Source organism: Pipra filicauda, unplaced genomic scaffold (assembly GCF_003945595.2).
Source record: "Pipra filicauda isolate LSUMZ 115617 unplaced genomic scaffold, ASM394559v2 scaffold763_size104425_pilon, whole genome shotgun sequence".
Taxonomy (NCBI): Eukaryota; Metazoa; Chordata; class Aves; order Passeriformes; family Pipridae; genus Pipra; species Pipra filicauda.
This window is the reverse complement of record NW_024104935.1, coordinates 39,884-58,686: the sequence shown is the minus strand read 5'-3', so window position 1 is coordinate 58,686 and position 18,803 is coordinate 39,884. Positions and strand designations below refer to the sequence as shown.

The 18,803-nt window shown below is 60.7% G+C and overlaps 1 protein-coding gene across 4 annotated transcripts in view; it reads right to left on the bottom strand.

Moving 5' to 3' along the window:
• Positions 1-14,488, bottom strand: part of DCTN1 (dynactin subunit 1) — a 44,970-nt gene extending 30,482 nt beyond the window's left edge. For all 4 annotated transcript variants that reach the window (XM_039389746.1, XM_039389743.1, XM_039389744.1 and 1 more), the window contains exons 1-4: positions 14,259-14,488; positions 8,143-8,388; positions 4,996-5,074; positions 2,008-2,039 (exon numbers count right to left, since the gene is read on the bottom strand). In XM_039389746.1, the coding sequence (XP_039245680.1) occupies positions 2,008-2,039; positions 4,996-5,074; positions 8,143-8,388; positions 14,259-14,291 (390 nt within the window). In that variant the 5' untranslated portion in view covers positions 14,292-14,488. The remainder of the gene's footprint in view (positions 1-2,007; positions 2,040-4,995; positions 5,075-8,142; positions 8,389-14,258) is intronic.
• Positions 14,489-18,803: the final 4,315 nt, after the last annotated feature.

The following is an 18,803-nucleotide window of genomic DNA, read 5'->3' as shown; positions in this document are numbered from 1 at the left end:
GAGGAGGGAACAGAAGGAACGTTAGACAGGCCCTGCCGGGGACCCGGGAATGCCCCGGGAACACCCATTCCCCCGGGGCAGGAGCGGGAATACAGCCGGGGAAAGTGAAACAAGTGAAGGTGGAAATCACAGCCTCAGATCACCCCCTCGCCCCGGGACACAGACCCACCCCCAGCACGGGGGACTGGGGGAACCAGGACATCCAAGGGGAAACAGATCATCTCATGGGGCAAATACGAGTACACCAAAGAAGGCATTGGGGTGCCAGGATCTCCCAGGATGCAGGAGGAAGAGGGTGCCAAGGGTGCCAGGACAAGGGGGAATGGCTTCCCAGTGCCAGAGGGCAGGGAAAAATGGGATATTGGGAAGCAGATCGTCCTTGTGAGGGTAGGAAGGCCCTGTCCCAGGTTGCCCAGAGAAGCTGTGGCTGCCCCTGGATCCCTGGAAGTGTCCAAGGCCAGGTTGGACAGGGCTTGGAGCAGCCTGGGACAGTGGAAGGTGTCCCTGCCCATGGAACTGGGTGGGATTTAAGGTCCCTCCCAAACCATTCCATGGTTCCACACCAAACCAGTGGGAATGCCCAGGAGCACAGCAGTGCATCGAGCAGCACCTCCTGTCCTGACCCCTTCTCCACACCAGCAGCACAAAACATTCCAAGAACAATCCCCATTTCAGCATCCTGATTTCACTTACTAAATACTCTTTGCCTTTTAATTAACTCCAGGGTATAATTAAAGGGGGAGCCTCGATGCTGTGGGTCAGGCAGGGAACACACGAGGCACAGGCCCCAGCAGTGCCAGGGGCCTGCCAGCACACAGCAGGAAAAACCAAAAAAACCTCCCAAATCCCTTTAGTACAGGGAAGGGAATTCTCCTCTCCCCTGCCCTCTGGCTGCAGCTCACATCCCCCGGGGTCTGAGCCCCCTGGAGCACCCACAGTGCTGCTCCATCCCCATCCCAGCTGTGCCCAGACGCTGACTGACCCAGCACCCGGCTCCACAGCAGGATGGGGAGGAGAATTCCCACTCCTGGGAATTATCTGGAATGGCAGTGCAGGAGGCTGGGCCTCCATGTGCCCCGACCAGCCCTGCAGGTGCCACACACGGGAGCAGCCCCTTGTCCCCAGGGGAGCCATTTCCTTTCCCACAGCTCCCACACCCCAGCTGGACCAGTTTGTCCCTGAGGAAAATCCAGTTTCTGTCCCAAACACACAAATCCATCGTCTGTGTCCCCAGGACCACCCAGTGCCATCACTGCTCCCCAGGAGTGGTGACCTGGGCAGTGCTGGGGACCAGCTGGACTCCACGGTCTCAGGGGGCTTTTCCAACCTCAGAATTCCATGATTCCTCACTATCCCACACCTGCACAGCTGTTTGGGTGGATTTCAGCAGTACCTGGAGACAGGAACCTGCTCCAGTTTCCTGTTCCTTAGGAAATGCCCATCCCAGATGGATATGACATGTCTCTATCCATGTCCCAGGAGCCACTGGAGCTCCTGGATAAAGACACTTGGAGGTGCAGAAGCCAGAGAGAGCCAATGTCACTTATTCCAAGGAATGCACTCTTCCTGTGGGATGAGAGAGTCCTTGGAGCTGCCCCACCCCTGCAAGTATCCAACACCAGGTTGGACAGGGCTTGGAGCAACCTGGGATAGTGGAAGGTGTCAGGTGGGACTGGATGGGATTTAAGGTCCCTTTCAACCCACACCATTCCATGATTTCCTGAGGATCAGGGTGTGAAGGAAGCAGCCAGGGAATGCTGCAATATCAGCTGGACTCAGATCAAACATGGAACACCAGGGCCAGCACTGGGTGATCCCTCAGGAACCAACCAACTCCCGGCCAGTGGCCCAAAATGACATTTTCACACCTCCTTTCCCATGGGCTCAGAATAAATTCACTTTTCCATGGGCACTTTATCCCAGAGCACTGAGCTGAAGGTGTGTGTCCGTGTGCTCTTCCCAAAGGGACGAAAGCTTCAGCGATGCCGAAGCACTGGGGGCACTCACCAGTTTGCTGGTCTTGGCAGCATCCACGGAATCTGTGGAGAGAGCACAGGCAGGGCAGTGAGCCCCAGGGACAGCCCTGACCCCAGCCCTGTGAGCCCCAGGGACAGCCCTGACCCCAGCCCTGTGAGCCCCAGGGACAGCCCTGTGAGCCCCAGGGACAGCCCTGTGAGCCCCAGCCCTGTGAGCCCCAGGGACAGCCCTGTGAGCCCCAGGGACAGCCCCATGAGCCCCAGGGACAGCCCTGTGAGCCCCAGAGACAGCCCTGTGAGCCCCAGAGACAGCCCTGTGAGCCCCAGGGACAGCCCTGTGAGCCCCAGCCCTGTGAGCCCCAGGGACAGCCTGTGAGCCCCAGCCCTGTGAGCCCCAGGACAGCCCTGTGAGCCCCAGCCCTGTGAGCCCCAGGACAGCCCTGTGAGCCCCAGGGACAGCCCTGTGAGCCCCAGGGACAGCCTGTGAGCCCCAGGACAGCCTGTGAGCCCCAGGGACAGCCCCATGAGCCCCAGGGACAGCCCCGGCCCCAGCCCCGTGTCCCTGCAGCCAGAGGGTGTCCAGGGCTGGGACAGGAGCCTTTGGGAAGTGGGAGTGAAGCAGAGCCAGGATCTGCCAGGAAACGGCGGCACAACAGGGAGCGGGTTTGGGGGAACAGGGAATTCCTCATTGGAGCTGCTGCCTGAGGAAGGCAAACACTCGGACACTCCTCGGGACTGACACTGGCATGGGCTGTCCTGGGAGCAGTGCAGCCCCCTTCCCTGGGGGGTTTGAACCCGGGTGGATGTGGCACTTGGGGACACAGAATCGTGGAATGCTCTGGGTTGGAAGGTATTGGAAATTCCATTGGTTCCAACGCCCTGCCAAGGCAGGGACACCTTCCACGAGCCCACATTGCTCCCAGCCCCGTCCAGCCTGGCCTTGGACACTTCCAGGGATCCAGGGGCAGCCACAGCTTCTCTGGGTAACCTGTGCCAGGGCCTCCCCACCCTCACAGGGAGGAATTTCTTCCCAAAATCTCACACAAACTTCCCTTTTCCAGTGGGAAGCCATTCCCCCATGTCCTGTCCCTCCCTGCAGGTCCCCAGGATAGGCCTGGCTGGATTCCCCCCTTTTCCCAGGTGTCTGGGGGCACCCCCAGCTCCCCCCGTGTGCCCCCTCCTGTGCCAGCTGGGAGGGGCTGGAGCTGGATCCCTGGCATGGAGCTGGATCCCTGGCATGGAGCTGGATCCACGGCAGAGCCGTCCCTGCATCCCCCACTGCAGTCCCACTGCAGCAGCTGCTGTTTCCATGGAAACCCTTGGCAGGCAGCCACATCCCAGCCCTGCATCCCTGCCTGCACCATCCCACTCCCGACCTGCAGCTCCCCCTGCTCCGGACCCGGCCGGTGTCCGTCTGTCCCAGCCTGGCACAGCCCCTCCTGGCACCACATCCACCCGTGTGCAGGGAAGGGAACGGAGCTGGGAAGGGGCTGGAGCAGCTGAGGGAGCTGGGGGGGCTCAGCCTGGAGTAAAGGAGGCTCAGGGGGGACCTTCTGGCTCTGCAACCCCCTGACAGGAGGGGGGAGCCGGGGGGGGGTCAGTCCCAGAGAACAAGGGACAGGAGGAGAGGAAATGGGAAAATCCCCCCTGGAAAGGGCTGTGCAGCCCTGGCACAGCTGCCCAGGGTGGGGGGAGTCCCCATCCCTGGGGGATTTAACACCCTGAGGATGTGGCACTCGGGGACACGGCCAGGGGAGGCCTGGGCAGTGCTGGGAACGGTTGGACTCGATGGGCTTTTCCAACTTCAGCAACTCCATGATTCTGTGCTGACTGCAGGATCCAAAGCAGACAGGAATGAAAGGTCCATTTCACTTTCCCAGGTAAAAGGGAAGTATTTTCTTATGGAATCTAAAGAGGAATTTCAGTTTCCACCGTCTGTGAGAGGGGAAGAACCACCCCCAGCCCCCCCCAGCCCCCAGCCCACCCCGATCCTTATCCCGTGTCCCACAAACGCTCCCCTTGGCAGCGGCACCGACGGAGCAGCCAGGCCAGGAAGCTGGCAGAGCCCCTTCCGCAGCTCCCGGGATCCCACAGAGCCGGGGAACATTCCCAACAAAGCCCAGCCCGGGGAGGCGGGGCTGCCTGGGCCGGCAGCCAGGAACGGGCACGGAGGGGGGAATGGGGAAGGAATGATAGTGGAGGGATCCCTGACCGGGGGGGGAATGGGGAAGGAATGATAGTGGAGGGATCTCTGCCCAGGGGGGAATGGGGAAGGAATGATCAGTGCAGGGATCCCTGCCCAGGGGGGGAATGGGGAAGGAATGAGCAGTGAAGGGATCTCTCTGGCCCCAGGGGGGAATGGGGGAAGGAATGATAGTGCAGGGATCCCTGCCCAGGGGGAATGGGGAAGGATGAGCAGTGCCAGGATCCCGTGCCCCAGGGGGGAATGGGAAGGAATGAAGCAGTGGCCGGGAATCCCTGCCCAGGGGGGAATGGGAAGGAATGAGCAGTGGAGGGATCCGGCCCCAGGGGGGGAATGGGGAAGGAATGATCAATGAAGGGATCCCTGCCCATGGCTGGGAATGGGGCTGGAGACCCAGACACTGCAATTCCAGAGCCTCAGAATGGGTCAGGGCTGCAATCTATGTGCCCATCCCTCTGGGAAGGGTTTCCAACCCTCCAGGAAAGGTTCCCACCACAAAGAGCGCCCTCTCTCCAGGAAGGACTTCCCATTCCATCTGGGAAGGATTCCCCCCCTTTCAGGAAGTGGTCCCACCTCTCAAACCTCTCCAGGAAGGATTTCCCACCTCTCCAGGAAGGATTTCACACTCTCTCCAGGAAGGATTTCGCATTCCACCTGGAAAGTACTTCCCATCCCTTCAGGAGGGATTTGCCATCTCTCCAGGAAGGACTCCCATCCCCTTGGGGAATAATTTCCCATTCCCTCCAGCACAAAATTCCCACCTCTCCAGGAAAGATTTCCCACCCCTTTGGGAAGGATTTCCCACCCAGGCTGTACCTCTCTTGGGGACCTTCATGGCAGCAGATTCCGGGGTTTCTGGGGACGTTGTGTCGGCTCCATCCTCAAACACCTGGATCTGGAAAAAGGACAGCAACCATTACTGCCAAAAATTCCCAAACAGGGAGCCCAGGGAATGGGTCCCTCTGGCAGTGGGTTCAGCAGAGCAGATCCCATGTTTTTGGCACAAATTTTTGATTTCATCATTCCAGCTTTGCCATCAACCATCCTCCTTCCATAGGCTCCCTGAGAACAGCCACAGGCTTTTATTCCCACTGGGAATAAGGAATATTCACACAGGTAATGAGGAAAGTCTAAGGTCTGGATTTGACAGCCCTGAATATCCATTGCAGGTTCAGGGATTTCTCTTTGTGAACTATTTTTGGACACATTTTTGCCGGATAAACATGGAAAACCAGGCTGGAAGGGATTAGATCCCTGTGGGAGAACCATCCTCGTGCCTCAGATCAGCACCTCCCGGATTGTCCCTGCAGGAATCTGCCTGATCCATGACCACCTCCCACCGGGGAGTTCAGCTTAAAAACCAAAATCACCTGGGAAGCTGTCAGTCAGGGATTCCATTTTGGGAAGACTCCCAACACCAGGAATGATTAAAACTGAATTAAAAGCCACAGGGAGACCGGGGAAAACGATGCCACAGAAATTGCGAGGCCTGCAGGAAACCAGGGTGGGAATTCCAAACGGTCTGGGGGCTCCCCAGCAGGCCCAGCCCAGGTGGGAACCCCGGAGCTGCAGGAGAGGCCCAGGGCAGGGGCAGAGCGGGGCTGGCTGCGGTGACACTGGGAAGTGCCACCTCTGAGCGGACAGGCCCGAGCTCCTGTGCCAGGCAGGAGCCAAGGGCAGCTCCAGGGGATGCCAAAGTCAGGGATGATGGTTCCACACACCAAAAAAGGAACAGGCATGTTTGGAATGGCCAGCCCAGGCACAATCAGGGAATCCTGGGATGGTTTGGGTTGGAAGGGAACTTAAATCCCACCCAGTGCCACCCCCAGCCACGGGCAGGGACACCTCTCACCAGCCCAGGTTGCTCCAAGCCCCGTCCAACCTGGCCTTGGACACTTCCAGGGATGGGGCAGCCACAGCTTCTCTGGGAAACCCATTCCAGCCCCTCACCACCCTCTCAGGGAGGATCTTCTTCCCAATATCCCATCTTTCCCTGCCCTCTGGCAGTGGAAAGCCATTCCCTGTGTGCTGTCCCTCCCTCCCTTGTCCCCAGTCCCTCTCCAGCTCTTGGAGCCCCTTTAGGCCCTGGAAGGGGCTCTCAGCTCTCCCTGGAGCCTTCTCTTCTCCAGGTTGGACATTCCCAACTCTCCCAGCTCCATGGCAACAGAGCTCCAGAATCCCAGACAGGGTTGGGTTGGAGAGGACCTTAAATCCTGGCCAGTGCCACCCCCTGCCATGGGCAGGGACACCTCCCAAGGCTGCTCCAAGCCCTGTCCATCATCCCTGTGGATGAAATCCATGGCGTGAACTGGGGAGCAGCTTCCCAGACCATCCCTGAGCCTTGTGCTCAGCACCCCCCGACCCTCCTGGTCCTGCAGACCCAACATTTTCCCTGGAAACCCCTGGAAGCCTTTCCCAGCTGGCAGGGGAGGCCGAGTGATGGCCAAGGGAGTTGGGTCCGTGTGTCACCCAGTGCCAAGGTCCTGGCAGTGCCCAGAGGGGCAGCAGGAGGGTCCAGGAAAGCAGGAAGAGCTGGAAACCCCATGGCTGGGACACAGAGCAGCCCCTTTTTCCAGGGAGGAGGACAGGATCTGGCTGGAAAATGGGGCTGGGGACACCCGGAGCTGGGGGCTCCAGTGCCACCTCTGCCTTGGGAAGGTGACCCAGGGAATTCACCTGGGAGGTGTTTGCCCCGGAGAGCTCCTGGGTCCTGCTGCAGCCCAGGAGCAGCAGAGTCAGCAGCTGCACCCACCCAGGGTGTTTTATCTACTTCCAGGTAAACACAGTTTAATTAAAATTCCCTGGCTCTGCTTCCAGGTAAACGCCGAGATCGATCCCAAACTCCACCTGCTCCAGGGGGTGACTGGGAACTTCCCTGGGAGGTGGAATAAAACCCTTTGGAATTCACTGGGCTGTTTTCACCCCATTCCCCTGGAAACTCCCCACAGTAACCCATGGGCTGACCAAGACCTCAAGGATCCTTGTGGAGGGGCCTGGCCCCAGTGCCAGGGGAGGTTCCACCTGCCCTGAGTGTGCTGCTCCCTCCCACATGGAGACGGGGAGTCCCAGGAACCCCACGGCCCCGGGAGCAATGGGAACTGGTTTCTCTCTCCCCACCCGGGTGGGAAGGGCTGGTTCCCTCTATTTGATGAGCACCTGAGGATCCTGGGAAGCAGAGCCCACCAAGGATGGTGGGAAGAAGGACACCAAGGACCCTGGGAAGCAGAGCCCTATGAAGGACACCGAGGATCCTGGGAAGCAGAGCCCTCTGAGGGACACTGAGGATCCCGGGAAGCAGACCCCCCCAAGGGTCCTGGGAAGCAGATCTCCCCCAGGATTCCAGGAAGTGGGTCCCCCCGAGGATCCTGGGAAGCAGAGCCCCTCTGAGAGTCCCAGAAAGCAGATCCCTCCGAGGGTCCCAGGAAGCAGAGCCCCCTGAGGGTCCCAGGAAGTGCATCCCCCTGAGGATCCCAGGAGTGGATGCCCCCAAGGATCCCAGGAAGCAGTTCCCCCTGAGGATCCTGGGAAGCAGAGCCCCCTGAGGATCCCATGAAGCAGCTCCCCCCAGGATCCCAGGAGCAGTTGCCCCCAAGATCCTGGGAAGCAGATTCCCCCTGGATCCCAATAAGTGGTTCCCCCCAGGATCCCACAAAGCAGCTCCCCTCAGGATCCCAGGAGCAGTTCTCCCCAGGATCCCTGGAAGCAGCTCCCCCCAAATCCCTGGAAGCAGCTCCCCCCAGATCCCAGGAGCAGTCCCCCCCAAACCCCAGGAGCAGCTCCCCCCAAACCCCAGGAGCAGCTCCCCCCAAACCCCAGGAGCAGCTCCCCCAAACCCCAGGAGCAGCTCCCCCACACCCCAGGAGCAGCTCCCCCCAAACCCCAGGAGCAGCTCCCCCAAAGCCCAGGAGCAGCTCCCCCAAAGCCCAGGAGCAGCTCCCCCGGATCCCAGGAGCGGCCCCTCACCTGTGACTGGCGCACGAAGATGCCGTGGTTCTCCTCGCAGGTGAAGTACTTCCTGCCCTGCACGGTGCCGTCGTTCTTGCCCCGGGGCTCGTCCAGGATGACCCCGACCCACTTGCCGGTGGCGAACAGGGTGGCCCCCACGTAGGCCACGGTGCCGCGGTGCCCCTTCCCGATGACCTCCACGCGGGAGCCCACCTTGAGGGGCCTGCTCCCGCCCTCCGCGCTCATCCTGCCGCTGCTGGGGGCCTGTGGAGCAGAGAACGGGCTGGGAACGGGCACGGACACGGGCACAGACACGGGACACGGGCTTTGGGCATGGACACCTCATCGTGGGACACCTCCTGGCCCTCCGGCAGCGCTCCATCCCCTCCAGCTCCATCCCCTCCAGCTCCATCCCCTCCAGCTCCATCCCCTCCACCTCCATCCCCTCCAGCTCCATCCCCTCCAGCTCCATCCCCTCCACCTCCATCCCCTCCACCTCCACCCCCTCCAGCTCCATCCCCTCCAGCTCCATCCCCTCCAGCTCCATCCCCTCCAGCTCCATCCCCTCCACCTCCATCCCCTCCACCTCCATCCCCTCCACCTCCACCCCCTCCAGCTCCATCCCCTCCACCTCCATCCCCTCCACCTCCACCCCCTCCAGCTCCATCCCCTCCACCTCCATCCCCTCCGCCTCCATCCCCTCCGCCTCCATCCCCTCCACCTCCATCCCTCTGAGCTGGGAGCCAGCCAAGGGCAATTCCTGCCATTACAGCTCCGGAACAGGAGCCACAAACCACGGCACAACCACCACCACTGCTCACACTGGACTCACAAACCCCATTTATGACCCTTTATAACGTTTTTATAGCATTTTTATAAGCCTTAGGGGGAAAAAACCCCCACGGCGAGTGAAAGGGCCGAGAGCAGCACAGCTCAGGGCCTTGTCTTGCTCCATCTTATGCATTACATCAGCACTGCCCACGGCTTTCCAGCCTGGGAATTCCCTGCCCAGGAGCAGGCAGCCCCTTTCTGACACAGGTCACTGTCCCTTCCCTTTGGACTGTTGGGGTTTTGGGGGATTTGGTGGCCCAGCCCCCACCGTGTCCCTGGGACCCCCGTGCCTGGATTCAGGGTATCCCACCAGGGAATGTGCTCAGCCAGCTTTCCAGGTGTGACTGTCGTCATCCAGGACAGAGGGAACGGCCTCAGGCTGTGCCAGGGGAGGCTCAGGTTGGATATTGGGGAAATTCCCCCTGGAAAGGGCTGTGCAGCCCTGGCACAGCTGCCCAGGGCAGGGGGAGTCCCCATCCCCGGGGGGATTTAACACCCTGTGGATGTGGCACTTGGGGACACGGTCAGGGGTGGCCTGGGCAGTGCTGGGGGAGTGATTGGACTCAGGGGTCTCAGAGGCTTTTCCAATCTCACCCATTCTGTGACTCCATGATTCCATCCTAACCATTAATCCCCACTCCCATTCCAGTGGCACCATTCCAGTGGCACCATTCCATTCCCAGTGTGGTGTCCTGGGTTGTTCCTGGGCCCAGGGGTGGTTACCCAGGTGATCACTGCTCTTACAGCAGCCACGAGGTGAAGGGTGTGAGGAACTCCAGGGGGTACTGGAGACCCTCAGGATCATGGAAATCATAGGGAAGTTTGTTGGGATCCACCCTCAACACCTTCTCTGAAACCAGCCCGAGTGAAATCACAGAATCCCAGGATGGGTTGGGTTGGAAGGGACCTTAAATCCCACCCAGTTCCATCCCCCTGCCATGGGCAGGGACACCTCCCACTGTCCCAGGTTGCTCCAGCCTGGCCTTGGACACTCCCAGGGATCCAGGGGCAGCCACAGCTTCTCTGCCCAACCTGGGCCAGGGCCTCCCCACCCTCCCAGGGAAGAATTTCTCCCCAATATCCCTCTAAATTTCCCCTTTTCAGGTGTGAAGCCATTCCCCCTTGTCTTGTCACTCCATCCTGTGTCCAAAGCCCCTCTCCTGCTCTCTTGGAGCCCCCTCCTCAAACTCTGACACCTTTCAATCCCAGTGCCCCTATCCCAGAGGGAATGGGGGTGTTCCCTGCCCCGCTCAGCTCCACCTCCCGTTCACCCTGAGCTCCCAGTGCTCCTGGATCAGGACCAGTGTGGCATTTCCCACACCCTGTGTGTCACTGGTTCTGGTCATTGTGCAGAAATGTCAAGTTTTGGCCTCTCTGGGCCCAGTTTCAGTGGGAGAATCTGTCCTTTATCCCAGGAAAACAGAGGCTCTTTCACCCAGCAGGCAGGGAACGGCCGGGAAGGGCCCTGCGGAGCCACAGCTGGACACCACGGGGGCTTTGGGGGATTCAGGGAATTCTCAGCCTGTGGAAGAGCCAAGGGGATTGTGGAAGTTCCTGGAACCCCCACAAACCATCCTCTCCCCCTGCACGTCACTGCCCGGGGTCAGAATGCTGAGTGAGGAGTTCTGGGACTAAAACCAGGGATGTCAGTTTTCCACAAGCCTGAATTCCATGTTCCATCCAAACACAACTGGGAGAAACCAAATACAACCGGGAGAAATCAAACACAACTGGGAGAAATCAAACACAACCGGGACAAACCAAAGGCACAAAATACTCTCGTGTTAAAACCCCAAATCCATCGCCCAACAAACAGACCCAAAACCTCAGAGGCAAAATTTCTGCTCCAGAACAAATGTGTCCCCAGGTTCTGGCTCCTCCCAGCTGCCAGGGCTGCAGCAGCATCCTGCCAACACCTGCACCTGGGAAATCGTGTCCCACGTGTTATGGAAAGTGAGAGCAGAGCTCCCAGAAAACAAGAAGCCCAAAGAGAAGCCCAAAGGAAGAGCCAGAACTCCCAGTCAAACGAAAAGTTCCTGCTCAGCAATGTCAGAAGCTTTTATCCTCCTCGCCTCTGTTTCCCAGGGGCACCTGCAGGCAGGCAGATCCATCGGAGTGTGAGACACCCCAAACCCTCTGGATACCTCTGTCCATGGGAAGCCATTCCCTGTGTCCTGTCCCTCCGTGCCCTGTCCCCAGTCCCTCTCCAGCTCTCCTGGAGCCCCTTTAGGCACTGGAAGGGGCCCTAAGGTCTCCCCAGAGCCTTCTCCTCTCCAGGGTGGACATTCCCAGCTCTCCCAGCCTGTCCCTGATGGGACAGTTGCCAACTGTTTCACAGAAACATTTCCCGAGTCCTTCACGTTTGGGAAAGCAGGAGAGCACAGAACTCTCCCATCCCATCCCTTAGGACAAGGCAATGGGTCCCCACCTGTTGTTTCCAGCTAATCAGAAATCAGTCCATGGGATCTGGGTGCTGCTCCAGCACGAGGACAGCTCCTGTCCTGGGATAAACCCCAGGCTGGAATTCCCGTGAAGATTCAAAACAACACAAGAACAAAGAGGAGGAGCTGTCCAGGCTGGAAGCAGGTGGGATGCACATTCCCACCCACCTTCCCAGCCAGGTGACCGTGGCTGGGGACCCGATGGCCACTCCAGGAGGGACGGGAGGACAGAGCCCAGTGCCCAGCCGTGGTCACTCCTGGCATCCCTGTCCGGCTGTGGAGGGAGGAGCGGGGAGGGACAGCCCCCAAACGTGGGGACCCCACGGCAGCTGGGGACACAGCCCACAACTCCCTGGGGTCTCCAGGGATGTGCCAGCTCCTCACGGATCCCCTCTGCCACTCTGACCTTCCCAGTGGGACACCCCGGGGCTCTGGACACCCCAGGGCTCTGGACACCCCAGGGCTCTGGACACCCCAGTCCTGAGCACGGGGTGAGCACGGCTGGGGAGGGAAGAGGATGGAGGAGCAGAGCTGTGGGGACACACGGGAAGGGAGAAGGGCTGGACACACGGTGGGGGTCACTCACAGTGACAGCCCCGGCACCGCTCCCGGCACACGGACAGGGAACGAGCTCCTAAATCCCAGTAAATGAGGAATGCGGGGAGTCCTGGTGGAGGCAGCGCTGCTGCACCCACAGTCACCCCCCAGGGCACCAGGTGGGGACATCTGAGGGGGCACAGGGCAGGTGGTGGGGACGGGGCAGCCAGAGGAGCACCCGGGAATGCCGAGCCTCCGGAGCAGCCACCACCACTGGGGCAGATTCCAGCAGGACAGTCCCAGGCTGGATGAGCCCACCAGCCCACGGGGAGCCTGTCCCACACCCTGGAGCTCCTGTCCTGCTCCAGGACACCTGTTCACAGGGATATTGCTCCAGGTGAGGAAGGAGCCCGGGGCTGTGCTGCCACCAGGGCACTGCTCCCCACAACTTCCCACCTGGCACCACTCCGAAATCCCGATTTTTCAATTCTCCCCCCTTTTTGAAGCATTACACACATCCACAGACCGTCTGCTCCACTGTATGGAGATCCTGGTTGTGAGCCACTGAAAAGGGGATGAATTCCCAGCAGTTTGGGTCATTCCCGTGTTTCCCCCGAGCACGACGGTGTCAGTGTTCTGCTCCATCCCAGCAGATCACCCCGGGAATACTCAGTGCATTCCTGCAGCAGCCAGGCTCAGCTGGCAGGTGAGACTAACCGAGCCTCAAACTGTCACTCAGAGCTCAGATCACAAGTTTCAGGAGAATCCTGAGCCCAGCAGCCACCTCTGACGAGATCCACGTTCCAGGGGTGACCCAGCAGGGCTGGAACAGGGAAAGACTCGAAACAGTTCTGGGTTTCAGGCTGGCCAGCAGCGAGTCGATGGCACGTGGCACTGCCACACCATCCCACGGGAAGGAGGGATCACCCCGGGACTGAGAGCGGCCCCAGCACCCCATGGTGGCACCAGGATGAGGTTCCCAGCACCATGGTGGCACTGGACTCCAGCTGGGGAGCACGAAGCCAAATGGGGAGGCTGTGGGTGTCTCTGGGCACTGTGACACCGGGCACAGTGTCCCCAAAACCCTCCAGGCACACGGCCAGGGCAGCCAGTGGCCTCAGCCCCAGGAAGGGCTGGCACAGCCTCAGTGCCTGCAGCGCCCATTCCAAAATCCATGTGAGCTAAGCACGGATAACCTGCTCACACTGCCCTGCCTGCAGTGTGCCACGTTGCCCTGGGACCCCCCGGCACCCCCAGGATCCCCCGGCACCCCCAGGATCCCCCAGTCCTGCCACTGCTCCTGCAGGCCGAGCCATGTCTCCATGGGCCCTTGGAGCCAGTGCCCAGCTCCCTCCTGTGCCCCCACCCCTGGGAGCCCCCGGGCACAGCGACAGCCACCACGGTGTCACCATGGAGCTGCCAGGACTCAGGCTGGAATTCCACCCCTTCATGCCCCCCCATGGAACACAGGGAGGTTTGGGGGGCAGGCAGCTCAGGCCCCCCACCTGCCCCCACAGCCCCTCCCAGGGTGGGCAAAGCAACTTCCCAGCCCGGAGCCTTTCCCAAGTGGCAGCTGCTCCCTCGGCAGCCAAATCCCTTCAGCCACAGCTCAGATCCCCCCGGCCCCAGGCCTGGCACATCCCTGGCAGGGCACGGTGCCCACGGCGGGTCTGGGGTCCCACGGAGCGGTGGGAAGGGTCTGCCCTCCCCGGCTCCAGCCCGGAGTCCCTCTGCCAAGTCGGCACAGAGAGGCCCAGACGTGGTGCCCGGCGGGGCTGGGACACAATGTCACCGCGGCCGGAGGGACACGAACTCCCGGGAAAGGCCGGCCGGGGGGGCCGGGGGCCCGCTGGCACCGCACGGCCCGGGGGCAGCTGCAATACGGAAAAACCTGGAAGCGCTTGCCAGGCCCGCGGAAGCTCCGGCGTCGCTCCCGTGCAGCCTGGAAAAGCGGCCCGGAGGGAGGGAACACCCGCCGCAGGGAGGAAAACACCCGGAATCTTTGTGCTGAGCGGCCCCGGGAAGGCTGTGCCCGAGCCCCGGGAAGGCTGTGCCGCGATGCCGGGGGGATTAGCGGGGGTAATTAACCGGGGGAATTAGCCGGGGCTAATTCCCGGCACGGGCAGGTAACTCCGGCCAAAGGACACGGCCCTGGTGCAGCCCGGAGCATCCACCCCCCCCAGCATCATTGTCGGCGAGGGAGGTGCCACATTCCAGGGATGCGGGAGCGCGGGGAGCACAATCGAGATCTCAGCACAAATCCAGGGATTTTCGCTGCCACGGCACCGCGATGGGTCGCGACAGGAGCCGGGGAGCCCCCCTTACCCGGCCGGACGCGTGCCTCCTGCCCTGGGCCATGCTGCTCCCGAGATTCCCGAATCCCAGCCAACGCTCTCAGCTCATCCAGCGGCGCTTCCCAGCGTCCCGGCCGATCCCAGCATCCCCGCGCGCGTCCCTCCCCTCCCGGGGCTCCGCCGGGCGGCACAGAGGGGGAAAAGCCCTTTTCTGGGCGAGGATGCTCCGAGGGAGGGATACAGAGAATTCCAGCGCTGCCGACGGAGCCACTCTGCGCCAGTGCTGCTCCAGACCTGTCACCGCGCCGGCGGCTCGCTGGGTCCTAAGGCTCCCCGCACGAGCGGGAGCGGGCTCGGCCAGGGCACGGCCACGGCTCCCACGGCGCTCCGAGCCTCCTCCCGCTGCGGGCACCGGGCGGGGACACCCCGCATTCCCCCCGACCGGGACCCCCCGACCGGGACCCCCGGCCGTCACCGCGGCGTCGTGCCCGCACACAGCCAAGGCGTGCCCGCACACAGCCAAGGTGTCGTGCCCGCACACAGCCAAGGTGTGCCCGCGCACAGCCAAGGTGTGCCCGCACACAGCCAAGGCGTGCCCGCACACAGCCAAGGTGTCGTGCCCGCACACAGCCAAGGTGTGCCCGCACACAGCCAAGGCGTGCCCGCACACAGCCAAGGCTTGTCCCCCCCCAGCCATGTCCTGCTCTTCCCTCCACGGCGGAATTTGAGGAAAAACAGCCCCCCGGAGCAGTGCCAACCTCCCCCCAGGTACAGGTGAGCGGAGCCCAAGGGGTTTAATTAACAGGCGTTGTTAACAGTCACTAATTGTCCTGCTGCTGGCTGAGCTGACAGATCCCAAATTAACGTCCCCGGCGCTGATCGGGCTAACGGGGCTTCGGGAGCCACCAGGCCCGGGCACTGCCCAACACCCCCATCCCAGGATCCCGTGCCCAGCGTGTCCCCCCGGGACCCCGACACACGGAACCACCCCCAAACCACAGAGCCATGGAACATCCTGAGCTGGAAGGGACCCACAGGGATCACCCAGTCCAGCTCCCGGCCCTGCACAGACAGCCCAACAGTCCCTCCCTGTCCCTGAGAACGTTGTCCAAACCCTCCTGGAGCTCTGGCAGCCTTGGGGCTGTGCCCACTGCCCTGGGGAGCCTGGGCAGTGCCAACCACCCTCTGGGGGAAGAACCTTTCCCTGAGATCCAGCCTGAGCCTGCCCTGGCACAGCTCCAGCCATTCCCTCGGATCCTGTCCCTGCTCACACGGAGCAGAGGTCGGAGCTGCCCCTCATGAGTGTCCCCTCAGCCTCCTCCAGGCTGGACGAGTGACCCAACACTGGCACTGAGCCGGAACGTGGCTTCAGGAGCCAGGACAGTGAGGAAACCACGGATGTGCCCCAGAAAAGCAGCCATGGCACCGAGCGTGGCACGCTCAGGGAGAGGAAGGCCAGGATGAAGCTGGTGGCCATCGAGGACACAGCAATGGTATTGAAGGGAATGAGCTTTAACAACACACAGCTGGGATAAACAACACCAAACCCAGCTGGAAAATGGGGATTTCTCACAAGACCTCAAGCAGAGCCACCCCAGAGCCCCGCTGGTCACCGGAGCTCCAGCTGCTCCCCCTCTCCATGCTGGTTTAAGGGAAATGTCACACACACAGAATCCACCCAAAAGTCCCCAAAAAGCTACAAAGAGAACGAGCTCCTTCCCTTTCCCCTCAGCTCCAGGGACAGCCAGGGCATTCAGTGCCAAAGCCTGCACTGTGCAGACACAAAGCAGGTGGAACACACCCAAAGCAGCTGAACCCCCAGCACAGATGTGCCCTGGGAGCAGGGGGGTCCTGAACCCCCAGCACAGATGTGCCCTGGGAGCAGGGGGGTCCTGAACCCCCAGCACAGATGTGCCCTGGGAGCAGGGGGGTCCTGGTCCCGTGGCAGCCAAACCCAACGGCTGTGGGACAAAGAGACCCCAAAATAACCCCCCCCTGCCCTCAGACTCCCGTTCATGTCTCTCCCAGGCCCAGCACATGCTGGGGCTCCCTGCTCCACTCAGGATCCACAGGGGCCTCTCCAGTATCTTCCCCACCCCTGGGAGTGTCCGAGGCCAGGGTGGATGGGGTTTGGAGTAACCTGGGCTAGTGGAAGGTGTCCCTGCCCATGGCAGGGTTGGAATCATTGGGATTTAAGGTCTCTTCCCAACCAAACCATTCTGTGATTCCATGGCAAGTATTAAAGCAAAATTCTTCCCTTTTAGAAAATCTGAGTGATTTGATCCCCAGAGGGAAGAACCTCCTCTGGCACCGGAAGCTGCCAGTGCTTCCCTGGGAATCTGGGAGGAAATAACACCTCTGTCACCTGTTTATAGAATCCTGGAATGGGAAAGGACCTTAGAGCCCATCCCACTCCACCCCCTGCCATGGGCAGGGACACCTTCCCCCAGCTCAGGTTGCTCCAACCTGGCCTTGGACACTTCCAGGGATCCAGGGGCAGCCACAGCTTCTCTGGGCAACCTGGGCTAGGGCCTCCCCACCCTCCCAGGGAGGAATTTCTTCCTGATTTCTAAACTCTAAAGGATTTCTGCTGTTCCTTTCCCCTGCAGCCAGTCCCAGATCCAGGGAGCAGCCTGGACTGGGACACAGCCCTGGGCCTGGTGCACAAACATTTGGAGGGTGCTCACCCCACGGCAGTTGTGTTCCAAGGAGGGGCTGGAATGCCAAGAGGGAACTCAAATTAAAGAAACCTCCCTCCAAGTGCAAGGAAAACATGGAAAGAGCCACAGAATTTCATGAGGAATTCAGACAGGGAGGAAGGGTGAGTGCTCTGGCAGCTCCAGGAATGGGGGGGCCTGGGATACCACCCCCCCAGAGGATGGGAACTCACCACTGCTCTTCCCACAGAGCCCTGGGAACAGCAGGACAGACCCAAACCAAGGAGAATACCAGGAAATATCAGCCAGGCCTTGCTCCCAGGTGGAGCAGAAGAGCAGTTCTTTGTTCAAAAATAAACAAACACCACACGGCTCCTTCTCCCTCCTCCCCAGTTTTCCACGTTAAACCTGAAGCATGAGACAATTTTTCCCACAGAAACACAATTTCGTAGGATCATGGGATGGTTTGGGTTGGAAGGGACCTCAATGACCACCCAGTGCCACCCCCTGCCTCCCCCTGTCCCAGGCTGCTCCAAGCCCTGTCCAACCTTGGACACTGCCAGGGATGGGGCAGCCACAGCTGCCCTGGGCACCCTGTGCTGAAAACAGCCATGGAATCCCACAATCGTGGAGTCCTCAGGCTGGAGAATCACTCTGAGCCCTCAAGTCCACCTGCTCTGCCCAGGCCACCCCTGACCATGTCCCCAGGTGCCACAGGGATGGGGACTCCCCCCTGCCCTGGGCAGCTGTGCCAGGGCTGGACAGCCCTTTCCAGGGGGGATTTTCCCAATATCCAACCCAAACCCCTCCAGGGATGGCGACTCCATCACTGTGAAAACCCAAACCCATTTTCTGTTCCAATCCAGGCCCTGGTGGCCCCAAAGGACAGGGATTCCCTGGCTATGTGGAGCCTCTCAGCCTGGACAGATGCTGCCAAAAAGGGAGGAGAGCCCCAGTTTTAGGTCACTTGGAGCTAAACTGGAATTAAAACCTTGGAGACCCCTCAGGCTCCCTCAGAGGGTGCTCAGCTGCAGCGCTGGGGGGTCCCCACAGCCTTGCACCACAAGGCCACACATGTCCAGCATTCCCTGTGCACTGGGAATTCCTAAAGCCACACTAAATCGGGTATAAACACAAAAAAATAAACCAAGAGACTTTGGAAGTAAGTCATGGAAATGCCATTAAATCCCTGTTTTTGATGGATATCCCACGGGCACCACCAGGGAGATCCCATTTCTCAACACAACCGAGTCACAAGCACCACTCCCCATCTCCTGGTTTATTCACTGCCTGCCCTGGGCACGGACAGGAACCCCTGGGGGAAGGAATCATGGAATGCCCTGAGCTGGAAGGGACCCACAAGCATCCTGAGCCCAGGACAAGAAGCCCGAGTGGGGCAGGAGCTTTATTAGTGCTGGAATCAGGGGGACAGGGGAGGTTTTGGGAAATACCAAAGCACTGTGAGATGCCCCAGAGCACTCCAGGCACACCCCAACCACCAAGGGGCTTTGGCTGCCCCTGTGCACAGTCTGTGGGTTTGGGCCCAAACCTGCTCTGTGCAGAGGAAAACAATTCCATTTTTTCCCCAAAGTCAGGCAGAGCCACGTCAGGATGAGCTGCTGCTCCAGGCACAGAAATCCCCAGGGTGAACAAACCTTCCTGAGGCTCCCAGAAACTCCAGTGTCCCAATTCCATGGAAACACACCCACTCTCTGATTAATCCTGGGCAATAACTGCACTGCTGTTCTCAGCAGGGCGGGCACAGAGGGGACGGGGCTGTCACAGGGAGCAGGACCCCAGCCCAGCCCCTTCCCAGCAATTTGGGGATTTATCAGGAGTGCCACGTACCCCAAGTGCTGCTGGGTGACCCCACTGCCACTCAGAGAGTCCCTGGAGCCACGGCCTGGGATGGAGACTGG